The sequence below is a fragment of the Trachinotus anak genome, unplaced genomic scaffold, assembly GCF_046630095.1.
Source record: "Trachinotus anak isolate AG129_WGS33_773 ecotype Australia unplaced genomic scaffold, CSIRO_AGI_Tana_v1 ptg000029l, whole genome shotgun sequence".
Classification (NCBI taxonomy): Eukaryota; Metazoa; Chordata; class Actinopteri; order Carangiformes; family Carangidae; genus Trachinotus; species Trachinotus anak.
This window is the reverse complement of record NW_027273880.1, coordinates 1,091,308-1,110,691: the sequence shown is the minus strand read 5'-3', so window position 1 is coordinate 1,110,691 and position 19,384 is coordinate 1,091,308. Positions and strand designations below refer to the sequence as shown.

Genomic DNA, 19,384 nt, shown 5'->3' with positions numbered 1-19,384 from the left:
TGAGGACCTTCTGTGAAAACCAGGCAGCAAACAGAGATTAGATTGAACTGTTGACTGAGTTGACCTCATGAGAAATGTTCTGGAGTAGGGATGCCACGGTGTGGAAATGTTCCCACCACATATTGATTTATCTGTGACAGGCCACTACAACATCAACAATGACGCCACATATTGATTTTCTATTGTTTTACAGTTCCAAATAAGGAAAATCATATTTCACTATCTGTGGAGACACACACACACAAAAATCATTGATGGGCCGTGGTCAAACTCCCTCTCTGTGTGTCTGTCATTCAGGGTGCATATGAGAGCATGCTGTGAGCATGTGCAAGGACTGGGCTCACTTACCAATCATGAAAGGCTTTATAATCGACCCTCACCCACCAGACCTGAGTGGGTGAGGGTTCATGGATCAACATGGACGCTGCCACTGATACACCACAATGACCCAGATGTATTTTATGCAATGGTTTGTGCTGACCTCGTCAGATAGGCAGCAGACCCAAGCAATCTGGAGTCAATTTAAAAACAGTGGAGATTCTGACTCTGGATCAAATCATATGATGGAAGCAGAAATGTAACATCATTTTCCCTCCTTCATCTGCACAACAAAGATTCCCATGAAACTCTGCAGGTCTGAGAGAGAGTGATGAGAATTATTGTTTCATGTCAAACACAATCAGATCAGATGAGCTGAGCCACAGATGTGAAGAGCAGATGTTCATCACATCATCATCTTTTCTCATCAGATGAATTTTAACTTCAGTGTCTTTTATTACAAACTGTCCGATTTTATTCTAACACATTTTATATTTTCTCTCATCACAGACTTGTTAATTGTGGACTCTCAGAGACTCACTGTGAAGTCGTGTCCTCAGCTCTGAAGTCCAACCCCTCCCATCTGAGACACCTGGACCTGACCTACAATGACTTGGAGGATTCAGCAGTGAAGCAGCTGTGTGCTGGACTGGAGAGTCCAAACTGTAGACTGGAGACTCTGAGGTCAGTTCAGAATCAGATTTGCCCTTTATTGTCATTGCCAGTGCATACAACGAAATTAAAATTGCTATTCTGTGTGGTGCAAAAATAAAAGAAACAGACCAAGAGCAGCCAGATAGTAAAATTTGCATAAATAATAGAATAAATAATCTGCATTGCACTTCATTAAGTAAAGTCCTAGTGCACAGAAGCATAGGTTAATGATGCAGTTCAAATAGGTGATGGGTGGGGTGAGTGGAATCTTTCATGATATCTGTGGCTCTGCTGATGTGGCATGAGGTGGCGATAACCTCCAGAGAAGGCAGTGAGAAGCCAGTTTCTCTGCAGTCTTGACAACTCTCCGGAGCGCTTTTTTTATCAGTGTGCATACCACACAGATATACATTATGTTAGGAGGCTCTCTGTGATCGCCCAGTAAAAGGCCACCAACAGCTTCCTTTCCATGTTGTGCCTCGTGAGCACTCTCAGGAAGTGCAGTCTTTGCTGTGCTGTGCTCTCTTGATGGTTGCAGTTGTATTGACCAACCAGGAGAGATCTTCATGTATGAGGACCCCCAGGAACTTGTATGTCTGCACTCTTTCCACACATGCCCTATTTATTCAGACCGGTGACGGATCTGTGTCACTGCAAAAAGATATGGTTTAGCTCCTCTGCATCAGCATTCACAGCGTTGCTGGTGCTGCCTTTGTAGTTGATTATGTGCTGTAACCTTTGCCATACCCTCAGGTAGTCATTATGTGTCAGGTGGTCTTCAATCCTTCTCTTGTAGGCTCTCTTAGCCTCTTTTATACCTCTCTTCAGATCAGCTCTCGCAATGCTGTAGTGAGCTTTGTTGCCTGACCTGAAGGCAATGTTGTAGTTTTGTAGTGTTGGACCTCACTCATCATCCATGGCATCAAATGCGTTTCTTGACTGTGATGTTGTCAGCACAGCTTGTAAAAAACACAGTCTCTGTATATTTCTCCAGGTACCCTTGGTCAAATAAGTCCCATGCTGTGCGATGAAAGCAGTCCTGCTGCTGTGATAGAGCCTCTTCAGGCCAAGTTGTAATAGTCTCGATACTTTCCTGTGTTGTTTTCCTGAGTAGGGTGTATGCAGGTATGCAGGGAGCAGGAACAATGACAGGTGATCTGACTGTCCAAGGTGAGGGAGAGTAACAGTTGTGTAAGCATGTTTTATGTTGGAATAGACATGATCCAAAGTATTTTCCCCCCCTTGTTGCAATTTCATATGCTGGTGGAAGTTGGAGAGTACTGTTTTAAGACATGCTTGGTTGAAATCCCCCGCTATAATGTATACACTGTCAGGATGTGCTCGCTGCTGTTCATCTACAGTTGGCCAAGGGCAATACCAATATTAGCATCCTGTGAAGTGTAGACAGCAGCGATGATTACTACACTTAGCTCCCAGGATAGATACAAGGGTCTTCATAAGACTCAGAGGGCTTCAAAATCAGGACAACAATGCTGGGCAACAATCCTGCTGTTGGCACACCAGTCATTGTGTAGATACATACACAGCCCCCCTCCTCTACTCTTAGCCCAGTCCTTGTTCCTGTCCAACCTGCTAGCTGCACTGCGGCATCAAGGATCAACAGGTGTAGCCAGCTATCTGTTATAATCATCACGCTGCAGTTGCAGTTTTTGCAGTGCAAAAGCTGTTCAAGGTGATCAGAGGCTCCAATTCATCAGTTTTGTGAGTGACAGATCTGGCGTTTGTTAGGAAGATACTCAGAAGCAAAGGTCTGTGTGGTTGCTTCCTTAGCCTGCACACCTGACCTGCATCCTTGTTTCTGCCAGCACTCTCTTTGCCATCTGCATTGCCTACTGGTCAAGCTGACAATCTACGCAACCCCGGTGGTCTAGCGATTTCCTCCAGAATATTGTGAGCCATCTAGAAATCAACTGTGACTGCTTGATTACAGTTTAATGTTGGTTAAGTCTTGTCAACTATACATGGTCTGCTGGACACAGATTTACGAACATAGACAGTAACAGAATGAAAAAACACCAAACTAGAGAGCAAAGAGCTGCTGCACTCGTAAGCGCAGCCATCTTATCCCATGATTTTTGCTAAAACAATTACATCCTGACTGACTGGAGCTGTTGTAGTTTTATATTATAAAATCTCTGAAGTTCTAGTTCTTCTTTGGTTAGTACATTTTCAGGATTTCTGTGTGAGGATTTAAAAAAAAAAGTCAGCCAGTGAAGAGAAAGAAGGAAGATGAGACCAGGAGGACCCATAAGAGCTCTGAAGTGGGGCTGGTACAGAGTGTGGGGCACCAACAATCAGTCGAGGAATTCGTAAGTGATCTTGGAGGGAAGATTTGAATTGTACGTTGCTACGTTGGTTATTTTTGGACTTAGTTTACCTTTATTTCTGAGAAAATGACATTGATTTTGGATTACAGAAATCAGGACTTTATATTGGCCGGCAGCCTGTGTAGGTCTGAAATGATATTCTTGCACTATTCCTTACATACTCATATAGGATGGCACTGAGATGGATGGTGTCTACAAAGACATGGCATTTAGTGAGGAGGATGAGAGGAGGGAGAATGAGTGGCAAGAAGTGGTGGGAGGACGAAAGGTGAATAGTCATAAAAGAAAAAAAATCTTGTGTCGGTGGATGGGAAGTGAGGAAAGAGAAGAGGAGGAGAGGGGCAGGATTGCTTAATGAAATAATGAGATTTGAGGAGGAAGATGGGGCAAGGAAAGTTGTTCGCTTAAGTTAACAAAAATCATCAGAGGAAAAGTTGTGGAAGTAAAATATGTGCGAGTTTTGGTGGATGGAAACTTGCAACACTGAAGTACAGGTGGAGAAGATAAAGAAGATAGCTAGTGTTGGCTAAATCAAAGGGTCCAGGGTGGTAGGGGTTGGGGAAAAGAGGTTCAATGGCTGCAAGTGGGTGATTTCAGAAGTTCCTCTCAGTGTAAATATGAGGGAAATAGTGGAGAACAGGAAGGAGACTGAAACGATCTTAGTAGAATTTGGGGAAAAGGAACTTCCAAAAGAGGTATGTTTCAGATTTCTAAGGTATAATGTAAGAATATATACCAAAACCCATGAGGTGTTTCAAGTCGGAGGAGTTTGGGCAAAGGAAAGAGATGTGTTAGGTGTGGTGGGAAGCATGAATATGGGAAATGTGGAGAAATTGGTGACCTTTATAGCAGGATGTGTGAGATCAAACCCAAACGAAAGAAGGATTCAGATTATTGTGAAAGCTGCAGAGCATCATTTGTATATGGAAGGGTCAAAATGGGGAGAAGTAAACAATGAGCTGAGGATACAATCAAGTCAAGATGGCATGTTGGCTGTTAATACTAACAATTCTAATTTTTCAGTGGGATGGTACTCCTACCATCATTTAGTATGCTTAAATGATGGTAGGAGTACAATAATTAATTCAATTCAATTCAATTTTATTTGTATAGCGCCAAATCATAATATACATTATCTCAAGGCACTTTACAGGGTAAGGTCAAGACCTTACTTTGTTACAGAGAAAAACCCAACAGTTCCCACAACGAGCAAGCGCTTGGCGACAGGGGGGAGGAAAAACTCCCTTTTAACAGGAAGAAACCTCCAACAGAACCGGGCTCAGGGTGGGCGGCCGTCTGCCTCGACCGGTTGGGTTTAGGGGAAGATAGAAAGAGGGGGAGGGGGAGGAGAGGGGAGAGAAGAGAGAGAGACCAGGAACAGCTGTGTCGGTAATGGCGTTATTAATAATAAAGACAGGTAATAGTAATAGTAAAGATGAGTAGTGGTGGATCTGGATCCTGCTGCTCCCGAGGCAGAGATACCTGCAGAATGAGGACAGAGAGAGGGAGAGAGAGGAGAAGCACAAAACTACGGGAGAGAAAAAAAAAAAAAAAAACAAAGTTAATGGCATGAAGTCATTGAGAGAGAGCGGGGGAGAGAGACAGAAATAGGGAGAGAGCGCCCAGTGAATCATGGGAATCCCCCAGCAGTTTAGCTCTATAGCAGCATAGCTAAGGGATGGGTCAGGACATACCCGAGCCAGCCCTAACTATAAGCTTTACTAAACAAGACAGTTTTAAGCCTGATCTTAAAGGTAGAGAGGGTGTCTGCCTCCCGAACCCACACTGGGAGCTGGTTCCACAGGAGAGGAGCCTGATAGCTGAAGGCTCTGCCCCCCATTCTACTCTTACTAACTCTGGGAACCACAAGTTGACCTGCATTTAGAGAGCGAAGTGTCCTATTGGGAAAATAGGGAACTATAAGCTCTCCAAGGTACGATGGTGCCTGACCATTAATGGCTTTGTAGGTGAGGAGGAGGATTTTAAATTCGATTCTGGATTTTACAGGGAGCCAATGCAGAGAGGCTAACACAGGAGAGACGTGATCTCGTTTCCTCGTTCCTGTCAGTACTCGTGCTGCCGCATTCTGGATCAATTGGAGGCTTTTTACTGAATTTTTGGGACATCCTGACAATAAAGAGTTACAGTAGTCCAGTCTTGAGGTAACAAATGCATGAACTAGTTTTTCAGCATCCTTTAGACAAAGAATGGGTCTGATTTTAGCAATATTGCGCAGGTGGAAGAAGGCTGTCCTAGAGACTTGCTTTATATGTGAAGTAAAGGACAAGTCCTGGTCAAAAATGACACCAAGGTTTCTGACTGTAGCACTGGAGGCCAAGGTGATGTCATCCAGAGTCAGTATATTATCACATAGTGTATCTCTGAGGTGTTTTGGGCCAATTACAATAACTTCAGTTTTGTCTGAATTTAAGAGTAAGAAATTACTGGTCATCCAGATTTTTATGTCCTTAAGACAGACCTGAAGCTTGGCTACCTGGTTAGTCTCACCTGGCTTCATGGATAAGTACAGCTGGGTGTCATCTGCGTAACAATGGAAATTCATCTGGTGCCTCCTAATAATGTTTCCCAGAGGAAGCATATATAGACTGAAGAGCATTGGTCCTAGCACAGAACCTTGTGGAACTCCATGACTGACTTTTGTGATGATAGAGGAGTCATTGTTAACATGAACAAACTGGAGTCTATCTGACAGATATGACTTAAACCAGCTTAGTGTGGTTCCTTTGATGCCGACCATATGTTCTAGTCTCTGTAATAAAATCTTATGATCGATGGTGTCAAATGCGGCACTAAGATCTAGTAGGACAAGTATAGAGACAAGTCCATTGTCTGAGGCTATGAGGAGATCATTGGTAACCTTAACCAGAGCTGTTTCTGTGCTATGATGGACTCTAAAACCTGACTGAAAGTCTTCAAACAAACCATTCCTGTGCAAGTAATCACATAACTGGCTTGCAACGACCCTCTCAAGGATTTTGGAGATAAAGGGGAGGTTGGATATAGGTCTATAATTGGCTAAAACGTCAGGATCAAGAGTAGGCTTTTTAAGTAGAGGTTTAATTACTGCAACTTTAAAAGCCTGCGGTACATAACCAGTTGATAGAGATAAGTTAATCAGACTTAATATAGAGGTGTCAAGTAAAGGAAAAACCTCTTTGAACAACCTTGTTGGAATGGGGTCAAGAAGACAGGATGATGGTTTAGATAAATAAACTGTTGAAGTGAGCTCAGGGAGATGTACAGGAGAGAAACAGTCAAAATATAAGCCAGTTACAGTGGACTCTGAGGCTGCTGAACTGGACAGTACATCTGAGTCAGCTGTGGGGAGGAGATGGTGAATTTTTTCTCTAACAGAGACAATTTTATCTGTAAAGAAGCTCATGAAGTCATTACAACTGAGGGCTAAAGGTATAGATGGGTCAACAGAGCTGTGGCTGTCTGTCAGCCTGGCTACAGTGCTGAACAGAAACCTGGGATTGTTCTTGTTTTCTTCTATCAATGATGAATAATAGGATGTTCTGGCTTTGCGGAGACTTTTTTTATACGCCAACAGGCTGTCTTTCCAAGCCTTTAAAGATTCATCCAGGTTAGTAGAACGCCACCTTCTTTCTAGCTTCCTTGAATTTTGCTTTAAAGCTCGTGTTTCTGAGTTGTACCATGGAGCTAGCCTTCTCTGACTCACTACCTTCTTCCTCAGAGGGGCCACAGTATCTAGAGTTGCACGCAGTGAGACTACAGTCCTGTCAACAAAATCATCAACCTGTGTGGCTGTGAAGTTAAGAGAGCTGTTCCCTACTGCATTGATACATGGCAGTGGGCTCAGTACTGATGGGATCCTTTCTTTAAATTTGCTAATGGTATTGTCAGAGAGACACCTGCTGTAATAGATTTTTTCCCCAGATGCTGTGTAGTCCATGACTGAAAACTCAAATGTTAACAGAGAATGGTCAGACAAAAGAGGGTTTCTGGGAGAAACTGTTAGGTATTCAATGTCAATCCCATAAGTCAGAACCAGATCAAGGGTATGATTAAAAGAGTGAGTGGGTTCATCAACATGCTGAGAGAAGCCAATTGAGTCTAATAATGAATTAAATGCATGACTCAGGCTGTCACTTTCAACATCTACATGAATGTTAAAATCACCCACTATGATGACTTTATCTGTGCTAAGAGCTAACTCAGATAAAAACTGTTAATACAGGAAGAGAAACTGCACTTGATCTTACCTTTGTATCAAGCACTATTGTATCAGTACGTGATTGGGGAGAATATCAGGGAGGAACTATAGGAAGTGACCACTACCTAGTGTAATGCAAAATAAACATAGCAACTGCTCTAAACACAGTGAGCAAACATGGGAAATGGATCTTTGAGAAGGCTAATTGGGAGAAATTTGTAGAACAGTAAGTATTTAAGTCGGGTTAATGATGGAATGAGCATTAGAACACTTGTCAGCAAAATAAAACAAGGCTAGGCATAGTAACAGCAGCATTGTTGGAATCCATTCTTAAAAGTAAAGGCAGAATAAAGAAGAAGGTGGTGCCATGGTGAGATGATGAATGTAAAGAAGCAGTGAGAAATAGAAACAAGGTGTTTAAACTTGTAAAAAGAACTCATAATTACTGTAAGACGGACCACAATTACGGTTGGACGATACAGCAATAAAATGACTCACAGGCAGGTTTGGCATGTGTAACAGATGAGGCCTTTTATTCATCCATCTTCAGGCACAAATGCCAATCACCAAGGATCAGACCAGCAACACACAAGTTGTTAAAATGGCGCCTTTTTATATCGCATTTTGGCTAATGACCTCAGGAGACTTCATTTACAGGGATCCACTGCCTGCTCACATATTAACACACTCTTTCTTTTCTTATAATTATACATACACATCCTCACACCCCTATATACATATTCATTTTTTCCACTAACAATGAAACAAAACCCCACTAAACCACAGTACATTTACCACAATAAAATACACATATCTAAACCACCCCACACCAATTTACACTTGGTTACCCCCGGGACTATAAAACATGGGGTCCGTTGACTGGGGAAGCCTTTTGCCCGAACACCCTGAAGACAAAGAGACCGGTGAGTAGTTAACACACTTTAAGATGTCCCTCATTGCACCTTCATACACTTATCGCACATACTACACATTACATCAACCATTACATTTCTTTTGGTTTAACTCTAAGCTTATTGTTTTATTCGTTAAAACATGGCTGCACATTTACTCCCATGTCCCTCTCTTTCAGTTGGAGCTGTGTGGCCTACACAGCCCCTGCCATCCAATCAAAATTAAAAAGCACAATAAATATGGAGACAAATATTTCATTCATTAATAGTGCAAAGTCTAGCCATATGTGCAAAATGCAATGTTATCAAATGTATTGTGCAACTCTTCAATAAATTGCTGTTGCTCCTATTAAAGTGCTTGTTCAATAATTGAAGTCCATGTGTTTAAGGATTAAGCATAAGAATAAGAACACAGACTTAACTAGTGAGTATTATAATTATAGGGACTGCAAGTATATAGAGATGGGTCAAAGGATCCAGAAACTGATTCAACAGGGTCTGCAAGCTATCAAACGGAGTTAAATAAGAGAACATCGGATTGTTTAAATGTCTATATCGTGGAATTAGGTAGCAGTCAACAAAGAAGCTGTTGAGATTAATATTAAGTTATCAAAGTCAGAGGGAAAGGTCATGGTGTGGAAAAAGGTAAATCAACAGTGGCAACAGTATTGGGAAAATGCAGTAAAAGGGAGACACTCAATCAGGAAAATCTGTGTTTTCCACCCTCAGAGTGATATCGCAGAGAGTGTTGCTCTTGCGAAATGAGTTCATTGCATTGAGGATGGATTTGGCATGGGAATTGGTCAAGGAAGAAAATGGGTAGTTGATTTTCTAAATTACTGGGCTGGAAAAACGTATCTGAAGTGAATGGATTCTGAGGGAAAATAAACCCTGCAGATGGCAGTAATGGAATATTTTGGATGCCAATAAACACTAAAGAAGAGGATGGTACAGAGTCATGAGAGACGTGTTGGTGTTATCAGGGAACGTGTGTGTTCACTGTTCACATTGGTTTGAAGCAGCAGCAGAAAGAAAAAGAACAAATACTGGAGGAGGAAGCAGAGAAATGTTCCACAATCACAGAGAGATTCAACATCCAGTAAAGAGCCGGCAGCTGAAATGCTAAGCAGGGGCGTTGTAGCTAGCTGCTAGCTCAGCTCATATTAAATGTGGCTAGTATAGCTAGCTGCTAGTTGTTGGGCAGCAGCCCTGTGCTTGTGTTAGCTGCTGTTTGTCTTTGTGTGTTATTAAGAGCTGGGACTGGTGATCTCCAGGTAAAATGAAGGGTCCCACTCGGCCCCTGGATGAGAGCAGTCAGTGTTTGTGATTCAGAGCAACAGAGAATTGACAGAGTTTGATGTTAAAATCAGAAAGTTGATGAGAATCAAACTGCAACAGTCTCACAGATCTTCTGCTGCTGCTGCTGATCTGAACACCAGCAAAGCTGCAGCTCTCTGCAACCAACAAATATTGCAGCTGTTGTTGTGTGTTGATGTCAGCACTGCAGCATCATGGGAAGCCACAGACCTTCAGACTGCAACACAAACCAGATCAAAGCAGGGCCAGTGGCTGAGGCGGGAAAGTGGAGACAAGAGGAAACTCAGCTGGGACATGGAGGCAGGAAGGATTAGATTGATGCTGGGAGCAATTTATGAGCAGCTCCCACCTCCCCAACATCATAGTGAATAAACAGGAGAGGAGCCAACATGTCCTCTATGTTCAGGTGGAGCTTCATGTGGGCTCCTTCGATCAGGGGCTAAAACAAGCCTGGAGACATCAGCAGGTGCTGAGGTGTCTCCCAGCAGCCACTGAGAGTCAGAGCTCAGAGGTGAACTCACTGGAGGCAGAAGGAGACAAGATGGATTTGATTTGCTGAAAGCTGAGCTCCAGGGGAGGTTGGCTGTAGGGGTTTTGTTGGCAGATCAGTCTGGTCCCTGTTACCTGAACTGAGCTGCTCTCACTTCTGTTCTCTTCAAGTCCACGTTGTTCTTCTCTTAACCTGTGCACTGTGAACTCAAAGCGCTCCAGGTGTCCTTCATGTCACATCTAGTTGATTGTGTGTGAACACAACAAAAGGTCAGACTTGATCTTGAAGAATGGAGCTTCTTCTAATCACATGAATAACACAAGTGGTCATGTGACTGTGGTTCAGGAGCAGTTACCAGAGCAGACTGACACTGACACTCAGAGAAACTCTGTTCATCAACTATCAGACCTAAACCGTGGACGTTGTGCTGAGCTGAAGGGTTGTAGGACTGTGAGCACAGGTTTGATCTCTGCTCTGTGACCTTCATTAACCCCGTCCTCACTCAGTCTGCCCCTCACTGGGGGGTTGATGTGAAAATCAGCAGTTGACTTTGGAACATTGAAGCTGCTCCACCATGTTTGTTCTGAACAGTGTGACTGAGTTCTCACTGTTTGTTCACGTCCTCAGTGTTTTGTTTCTGTGCTGATGTCTGTAGTGTCAGAGAGGGAACAGACTAAACAGACGTGAATCCTCTGATTCTCCTCTGATTACAGACTGAACTGAGGTCAGCAGCAGCTGATCAACCTGTGTTCACATCAACAGCTGTATGAATGTTGTGCTGACATTTGGATGATGTGTGTAGAAGGCTGACATGATGAAGATCCACAATAACAGAAGGACAAAGTCACTCTACTCATTTTAGACAAAGCTCATTGATCAGGACAAATCTGATTGATTGTCTATCATTGATCTACATCTTTTATTCTTTATTCAGGTTGAGTCTCTGCAGTTTGTCAGAAATCAGCTGTTCTTCTCTGGTCTCAGCTCTGAAGTCCAACCCCTCCCATCTGAGAGAACTGGAGCTGAGCTACAACCAGAACCTGCAGAATCCAGGAGTGAAGGGTCTGTGTGGTTTTCTGCAGAGTCCAGACTGTAGACTGGAGACTCTGAGGTCAGTTCACTGTTGTAGATCTTTTATCTTTACTCTATAACTAATAAAGTTTCACATAGAAGTTAAATCCATTGACTGTGAATGAATGAATGACATTGTAAATAGTTGTTGTCTCATGTTTCCAGTTGTTCTTCTCTCAGACTGAGAATGATTCTTCAACCTTCACAGCTCACACACTCGTATTTCTCTCAGTCAGAGGACTCATGTTTTCTAAATCCACTGGAGAAAATGTCCAGTGTTAGTTGTTCAAGTCAATTCATTTTTATCACAACAACATACACAAGATCCTCAGAAGTAATTTTTGTCCACAGAAAGTGAAGAAACAGTCTACTACTCTTCAGTAGATTTCAGTGAAGTGTCAGGACTAATGTCTGTTTGATAAAACTGTGTGGTCCTTTGTCTAAGTCTGGCATTCAGCAGTCCCCCATCAGAGCCTGGATGATTGCACTGTCAACAATCAATCAATACTTATGAGAAGCTCATGGCTTGGGCAAGGGTGAGTTTTAAGCCTGCCAAATCCAGGTCCTGGGTGTTGAAGAGGGGCAAGGTTGTTTCCAAGTTCCGTTTTGAGAAACCAGTCAAGAGCCTAGGGAAGGTCTTTCATTGCAGCCTCAGGGATACACATGGCCTATCCACATAACCATCAAGAAACTTGAATCTTGGCTCACAAAGGTAGACAAGTATGGATTAACTGGTAGCTTAAGGCTTGGATCTACTAGCATGGCATATTGCCTCGAGTCTTTTGGCCTTTGCTGGTGTATGAGGTGACAGGCAAGTGGAGAGCTCAGGAAGGCCTGGAGGTAGCGGTTTCATTTGACAGGCAGAAGCCCAGTGAGTCAAGTTCATGGTGCAAGCTGTGTATGATGTCCTGCCTCGTCCAGCAAACCTTCACATCTGGGGCAGGAGTCACTCTCCAGCATGTCCTCTGTGCCCCAAGAGAGGGTCCCTGGAACACAACTTGAGGAGCTCTCCAGCTGCACTGGGGGAAGGCTGCTAATGCTGGTGGCATGACCAGGTGCTAAAGGCTGTGTTAGAGGTCATCTGGAAAGCTGTGGCCAATAACAAACATGTCTGCAGCCAGAAGAACATTGCCTTCATCAGAGCTAGTGAGCAGCTGCAAGTGGAGCCCAGGCAAGCAACCGGACTGTTCACCCCTGTCTCAGACTGGGAGCTACAAGCTGGCTTGGGGAGGCATCTCAACTACCCAGACCATGTTGTGACAACCACCTTGAGGCCAGACATGGAGCTGTCTCCAGCAAGGGAAGTGCTCCTCATAGAGTTAACAGTTCCCTGGGAGGATCAGAAGCTGGTGTAACAGTTTTGGAGGAGACGCTGGAATGCACACTGCAAGCCCATCAAAGTGGGGTGTAGAAGTTTTGAGGGCCACTCACTGAGCAAAGTTGACGTCAGCGGGGCTGTGAAGAGGAAAGCCATCTAGTCTGGCATGGAAGCCTTTGGAAGAGCCTCTAGATGGTTGTAGCCCAGGATGAGTCAGACGTGGGCCAATGCTGCTGGTACACAAGCTAGGTCAACTCTGACAGGGTAACCTGAGCGAGGATGTATGATGTTGAAAGACTCAAAACGCCCGATGACCTCAGGAAAATCACTGATGATGTGTCCCAGTGCATCCTAGGATGTATCGACCAATCATTCGTGTTTTCATGTTAAATACAACAGAGAAAACTGTGATTGATTATCAATCATTTTATTTACATTCTGTATCCTTTATTCAGATTGATCAGCTGCAGGTTGTCAGAGATCAGCTGTTCCTCTCTGGTCTCAGCTCTGAAGTCCAACCCCTCCCATCTGAGAGAACTGGACCTGAGTAGAAACCAGGACCTGCAGGATTCAGGAATGAAGGTTCTCTGTGGTTTTCTGCAGAGTCCAAACTGTAGACTGGAGACTCTGAGGTCAGTTCACTGTTGTAGCTCTTATATCTCCAAAGAAACTGAAGAAGCAATCTTCTGTGTGTGTGTCTTTTCATCGATAACACAACACACAAAACTGTTGTGTTGACAATGTTGTGTTGTACTGACATGATGATGATCCACAATAGCAGAAGGACAAAGTCACTCTACTCATTTTAGGGAAAATGTTCATTGATCAGGACAAATCTGATTATCAGTCATTTCTCTTTGATTCTTTATTCAGATTGATCAGCTGCAGGTTGTCAGAGATCAGCTGTTCTTCTCTGGGCTCAGCTCTGAAGTCCAACCCCTCCCATCTGAGAGAACTGGACCTGAGCTACAACCAGAACCTGCAGGATCCAGGAGTGAAGGGTCTGTGTGTTTTTCTGCAGAGTCCAGACTGTAGACTGGAAACTCTGAGGTCAGACTCCATGTTTTCTTTCTGTGCTGAGATGAATGTGATGTGAAAGTTGTGTTGACACTGAGCTGCAGACATGAGGCTGATATTATACTGATCCACACTGAGGATCTTCATGATAAAGTCTGTTTTCTTCTTCTCTGCTTTTAGTCCAGTGACTGTTTCTCTTCAACTTTCACCTCATGACTTTTTAAAACACCAACAGAAACACATTGAATCTGTCAGACAATAACTGATCTATAATCAATAGCTGATGGTCCCAACACTTTTATAAGGCTCTGTGATGTTTGTACTGACTCCAATATTCAAAGCCAAGTTGTCATAGCAACAGGTTGTTTCATCACTTTAAATCCTGTAGGTTTGACTGTGTTAAATATTTGAGCTCAGTCACCAGGTGTCTGTGTCTCTGTCGTTCCATCAACTAGCGAATTTAATATATATTTCCATACATTTGTTCTCATGTCTCCAAACTTCAGCCTGACATGTTTGTTGTCTTTGAAAACTTGAGGATCTTTAGTAGAATCTGCACAACATGAGTTTGTATAGATGGAGCCACAGGTGGAGCTGGCAGAGTTGAAGAGGTGGAGTCACTACGTCTTTATTGAAGCAGCAGCATGTTGTCATGAATATTAATGAGAGCTGTTTTTACTTTGTCTGTGTGAAAAGGTGGTTCTATTCCCTTTTCACTGTGCCCTAATCCCCCACATTATCATGGTTATTATTATTGTTGGAGTGAGGCTGCAATTTTAATATTTGTTTGATATGGTTTAAGTTCTGTTTCATTGAATTGCCCGGGATTCATTTGTGTTTTTTTTGTTTGTAGTATTTGGTTAATAAAAAAATTCACTTTTGAGCACAGACTCTCGCCTGCTGACAACGTTTTTTTCAACATCTTTTTAAACCATCCGGTGCTTACATCATCCTCTGCCCTTTGCGGAGAGAGGCAACACCACATTTGGTGGCAGTGGTGGGATCTTTTGCCTTCATAGACACTGGAGAGCAGGAAGCAAGCGAGGCACTACAACACCAGGATTGTGCAGAAGGCCATGCAGAGTGATCAGGCCCGGATTGTACATCATGACCCAGGTCCTCCTCCAGGTGGCCAGGAGGCCCGGTTGGACCAGGCGACAGGTGTAGCAGCTGATGACGGACTTCAGAGTCTTGACCAGGGAGGGTTTGAGCAACTGTATGCCCTAATACAGAAGCAGATGAAAATCCAGGAGAAGGAGGCCTTCAAACAGGAGCAACGATGGAGAAGTGTGCAGGTTCGGCTAAATATGTTTCAGGAGGAGATGGATGCAGGCAGACGGGAAGCTGATAGGAGGTTGGAACAAGGCAGTCCAGAGGAAAGGGATCTCCTGGGAGAGCATTTACCACAGAGGGAGTCATCAACCCCGAATAGTAGCCTGCATGCTCCATCCCAGACCAGAGCTTGGAGTGGAGGTACAATTCCAAAGTTTGAGGATGGAGATGACATTGAGCAGTACTTAACGACTTTCGAACGACTAGCCACTGCTTATAGTTGGCCCAAAGAAGAGTGGGCTGTGTATCTTGTCCCTCACCTGTCTGGTAAGGCACGGGGTGCATATGTGGCTATGGACATGGGGGATTCAATGGACTATGATAATGTTAAAGAGGCCATTTTGGCTAAATATGAAATTAATGAAGAAATGTATCGGCAAAGGTTCAGAGAGCCAGATATTCGTCCTGGAGAGACTCCTCGTGAACTTTATAATCGTTTGAAAGATCTGTACAGGAAATGGGTCAAGCCATCCAGGAAGACAGTGGAGGAAATTGAAGAAATACTGATTCTGGAGCAGTACCTCCGTACACTATCCCCTGAAGTGAGAGTGTGGGTGAAAGAGCATAACCCTAAGACGGGCCAGAAAGCGGCGGAACTGGTGGAGGCCTTTATCGCTGCTCGGCGAGGGCCCAAGGTCTTCCGATATGACAAGAGCCACCGCCAGCCCACAACGAGGGGTAAGTCTGTTGGGTTTGGTGGGGGTGGCCTGATTGATAGAGAAGGTGGGGGAGGTGTAGAGGAGAGAACTGTTACAGGGAAAGCTACTGAAAGTTCTATAAGGAGAAAGGATAAAGTCCCAATGGTTTGCTATTTTTGTGGGAAGGAGGGCCATATTAAGCCTCACTGCCCAGCTATGAGAGTTAGGGGTGCAAATACTATGTGTTGTGTTCCTAGACCAAAAGCAGATATTCAAGATATTCAGGGGAAAATGCAGACAGCCAGGATATCAGTAAATGGTATCCCAGCTACGGCCCTGCTAGATTCAGCTAGCACTCAAACGCTAGTCGTGCCTGATTTGGTTCAGTCACAGCAGTTGGGGAATGGGGTGGTGGATGTGTGGTGTGTCCATGGGGACAAAAGACCATATCCAACAGCCTATGTCTATCTGGAGGTTCAAGGCCAGACTTATTTGTTGGAGGTGGGGGTTGTACCAGGCTTGAGTCATCCAGTACTATTAGGTCAGGATGTGCCAGTGCTGTCGAAATTGCTTCAGAACAGTAAACCAGTTAACATGGTAATTACTCGGTCAAGGGCAGAGCAGGAGGTAGATCAGCCCCCTGGTGATAGTACCCACTCACACTGGTTAGAGCAGCTGCCTTTTAGCCATTCTGAGTTTCCTGTGGAGAATAATGGCAAGGTTAAGAAGAGCAGAAAACAAAGGAGGGAGAAGATAATGGGGACATGCAGGAAAGAGCAGCCGCAGTTACCCCAGTCAACACAGTCAGTGGAAGGTGGCTGGTGGGAGGTGCCAAGTGGCCTAGAACAGTTGCAGAAGGAGGATGCAACCCTGAAGGCACCTTTCAGTAAAGCGGTGGAGGTAGATGGAGTACAGATAGGGACAGCTACATCCTTAACAGGGGAAAGTTATTTCCTTCGAGGAGGATTATTATACCATAGGCCAGAAGGGGGTGCTATTGAGCAGTTGGTAGTGCCACTTAGTTTAAGAGAGAGGGTTTTGACCCTAGGCCATAGTATACCCTGGGCAGGACATCTGGGAAGTGTAAAAACTCTAGAACGTATTGCAAATAAATTCTATTGGCCAGGCTTATATACTGATGTTCAAAAGTTTTGTGCAGCCTGTCCTGATTGTCAGTTAGCCAGCCATAAGAAGGTCAGGCAATTTCCATTACAGCCCATGCCAATCATTGATGTGCCATTTTCCAGGATAGCAATGGATATTGTTGGGCCATTGGAGAAGACACATTCCGGGTTTAGGTACATACTAGTAGTTTGTGATTATGCCACACGGTACCCAGAGGCTTTCCCACTGAGGCGAGTCACTGCTCAGTCAGTTGCCCAAGCCCTGTTGCAGCTCTTTTCCAGAGTAGGTATCCCTAAAGAAATAGTGACAGATCAAGGTACAGCCTTTTTATCCAGGACTTTATGTCAGGTGTACAGCTTGCTAGGGATTAAAGGGATCAGGACCACTTCTTACCACCCACAGACTGATGGTTTGGTAGAAAGATATAACCAAACATTAAAGTCAATGCTGAGAAAATTTGTGGCTGAAGATGGGAAAGATTGGGATCGTTGGCTGCCCTACTTGATGTTTGCTTACAGAGAGGTACCCCAGGCCTCCACAGGATATTCTCCATTTGAGTTGCTGTATGGGAGGCAAGTAAGAGGACCTCTGGATGTGCTCAGAGATGCCTGGGAGAAGGGCAGTGATCCCCAGCCCATTCCTGTCCTCCAGTATGTCCTGGAAATGAGGGAGAAGATGGAGGAAATGGCAAAATTGGTGCATGACAATATGGAGAAAGCGCAGGTGAGACAGAAACTCTGTTATGATAAGAATACAAAAGTGAGAGTCTTCCAACCAGGACAAAAGGTTCTGCTTCTTCTGCCTACTTCGGAAAACAAGTTGCTAGCTCGGTGGCAGGGGCCCTTTGAAATCTTGAGGAAGATGGGTCCTGCCACATATGAGGTTAGCATGCCTCAGCATAGGAGGAAAAAACAGACTTTTCATGTGAACCTCCTTAAAGAGTGGCACTCTGAAGCAGACCATGCCAGTCAACAGCTCTTGGTGAGGGCTGTAAAGAAGGAGGAGGATCAGACTGACCAGTTTCTTCCTCAAATTATAGAAGACACTCAAATTAACTTGGACTTGTCTCATTTGTCTCCCGAGATGCAGAAGCAGCTGTTGGCAATTGTCCCTCCAGATGTGTTTCTGGACAAACCAGGTTACACTTCCTTGGTGGAACACAGCATCGTCCTTAAAGATCCTACACCGGTACGTCAGAGAATGTATAGAGTCCCAGAGAAGCTGCTTACAGCTCTGAAGGCGGAACTGGAGGTGATGAAGTCACTGGGGGTCATCGAAAGGTCACAGAGTGAGTGGAGCAGCCCAATAGTTCTGGTGCTGAAGAAGGATGGCTCTATCAGATTCTGTATTGATTTTCGAAAAGTGAATTCCCAGTCAAATTTTGATGCATATCCAACCCCCAGATTAGATGACCTCATTGAACGCATTGGTCAGGCCCAGTACATCAGCACATTGGATTTGTGTAGGGGTTATTGGCAGGTGCCCTTAGCTCCTGAGGCCAGGCAGTATACTGCTTTCAGAACACCCCAGGGCTTGTTTCAATTCACTGTCATGCCATTTGGCTTACACGGTGCACCTGCAACATTTCAGAGGCTTATGGATCAAGTGTTAGCAGGCGCAGAGGCCTTTGCAGCAGCTTATCTAGATGACATTGTTGTCTATAGCATGACATGGGAGGATCATCTGCAGCATCTGAGAGAGATACTGCAGCGGCTCCACCAAGCTGGTTTGACCGCACAGCCCAAGAAGTGTTCGATTGCTCAAACAGAGGCTAAGTATTTGGGCTACCTGCTGGGCCATGGGGAGATACGGCCCCAACAGGACAAGGTCCAGGCAGTGAAGAACTGCCCTCGTCCCTGCACAAAGACACAGCTCAAGTCCTTTCTCGGATTGGCTGGGTGGTATCGGCGGTTTGTACCACATTTTGCAACACGAGCAGCCTCTTTAACTGATCTGACTCGTAAATCAAGTCCTAATCAGTTGCCTTGGGAGGAGAGGCATGAGAAGGCTTTCATGGATTTAAAGGAGGCACTTTGTAATGATCCAGTGTTGCAGAGTCCAGACTTCAATCGGCCCTTCACTGTGCAGACGGACGCCTCAGGAGTGGGGCTTGGGGCTGTCCTGCTTCAAGGTGAAGGGGATGACCAGAAACCAGTGGCTTATGTTAGCCGCAAGCTGTGGCCACGTGAAACCCGGTATTCAGCCGTTGAGCTGGAATGCCTGGCAATAAAGTGGGCTTTAGAGACTTTTAAGTATTATCTGCTGGGAAGAGATTTCATTCTGCAAACTGACCATAGGGGTCTGTAGTGGCTCCATAAAATGAAGGACTCGAACAACCGCATTTCCAGATGGGTGCTGGAAATGCAGCCCTACCGGTTTCAGGTGGAGTACCGGCCCGGGAAATCCAATGTGGTGGCTGATTTTCTATCTCGCCATCCTGATGGCGAGCTTCCAGGGGAGAGGGAAATGTGAAAAGGTGGTTCTATTCCCTTTTCACTGTGCCCTAATCCCCCACATTATCATGGTTATTATTATTGTTGGAGTTGATTGGCTGCTCCATCAGGGAGAGAGGAAACAGGTGTGGGCTGGCAGATCCAGTTAGATTTTAGTGTGGGGTGGGGTGCTTGGAATGGGGAGCATTTTAGCT

The 19,384-nt window shown here is 44.5% G+C and overlaps 2 protein-coding genes across 2 annotated transcripts in view; both read left to right on the top strand.

The window, feature by feature from the left end:
* Positions 1 to 323: 323 nt before the first annotated feature.
* The window catches only part of LOC139612038 (ribonuclease inhibitor-like), a 38,285-nt gene continuing 19,224 nt past the window's right edge, over positions 324 to 19,384 (top strand). The window contains exons 1-2 of the mRNA XM_071467163.1: positions 324 to 397; positions 832 to 1,002. Of these exons, the coding sequence (XP_071323264.1) occupies positions 324 to 397; positions 832 to 1,002 (245 nt within the window). The remainder of the gene's footprint in view (positions 398 to 831; positions 1,003 to 19,384) is intronic.
* On the top strand, positions 3,223 to 13,670 carry LOC139612035 (ribonuclease inhibitor-like; the record flags this gene model as incomplete). Its single annotated transcript, XM_071467160.1, has 4 exons — positions 3,223 to 3,302; positions 11,183 to 11,347; positions 13,081 to 13,257; positions 13,499 to 13,670. Coding segments are annotated over exons 1-4 (594 nt in total), but the record flags the coding sequence as incomplete, so codon positions are not given.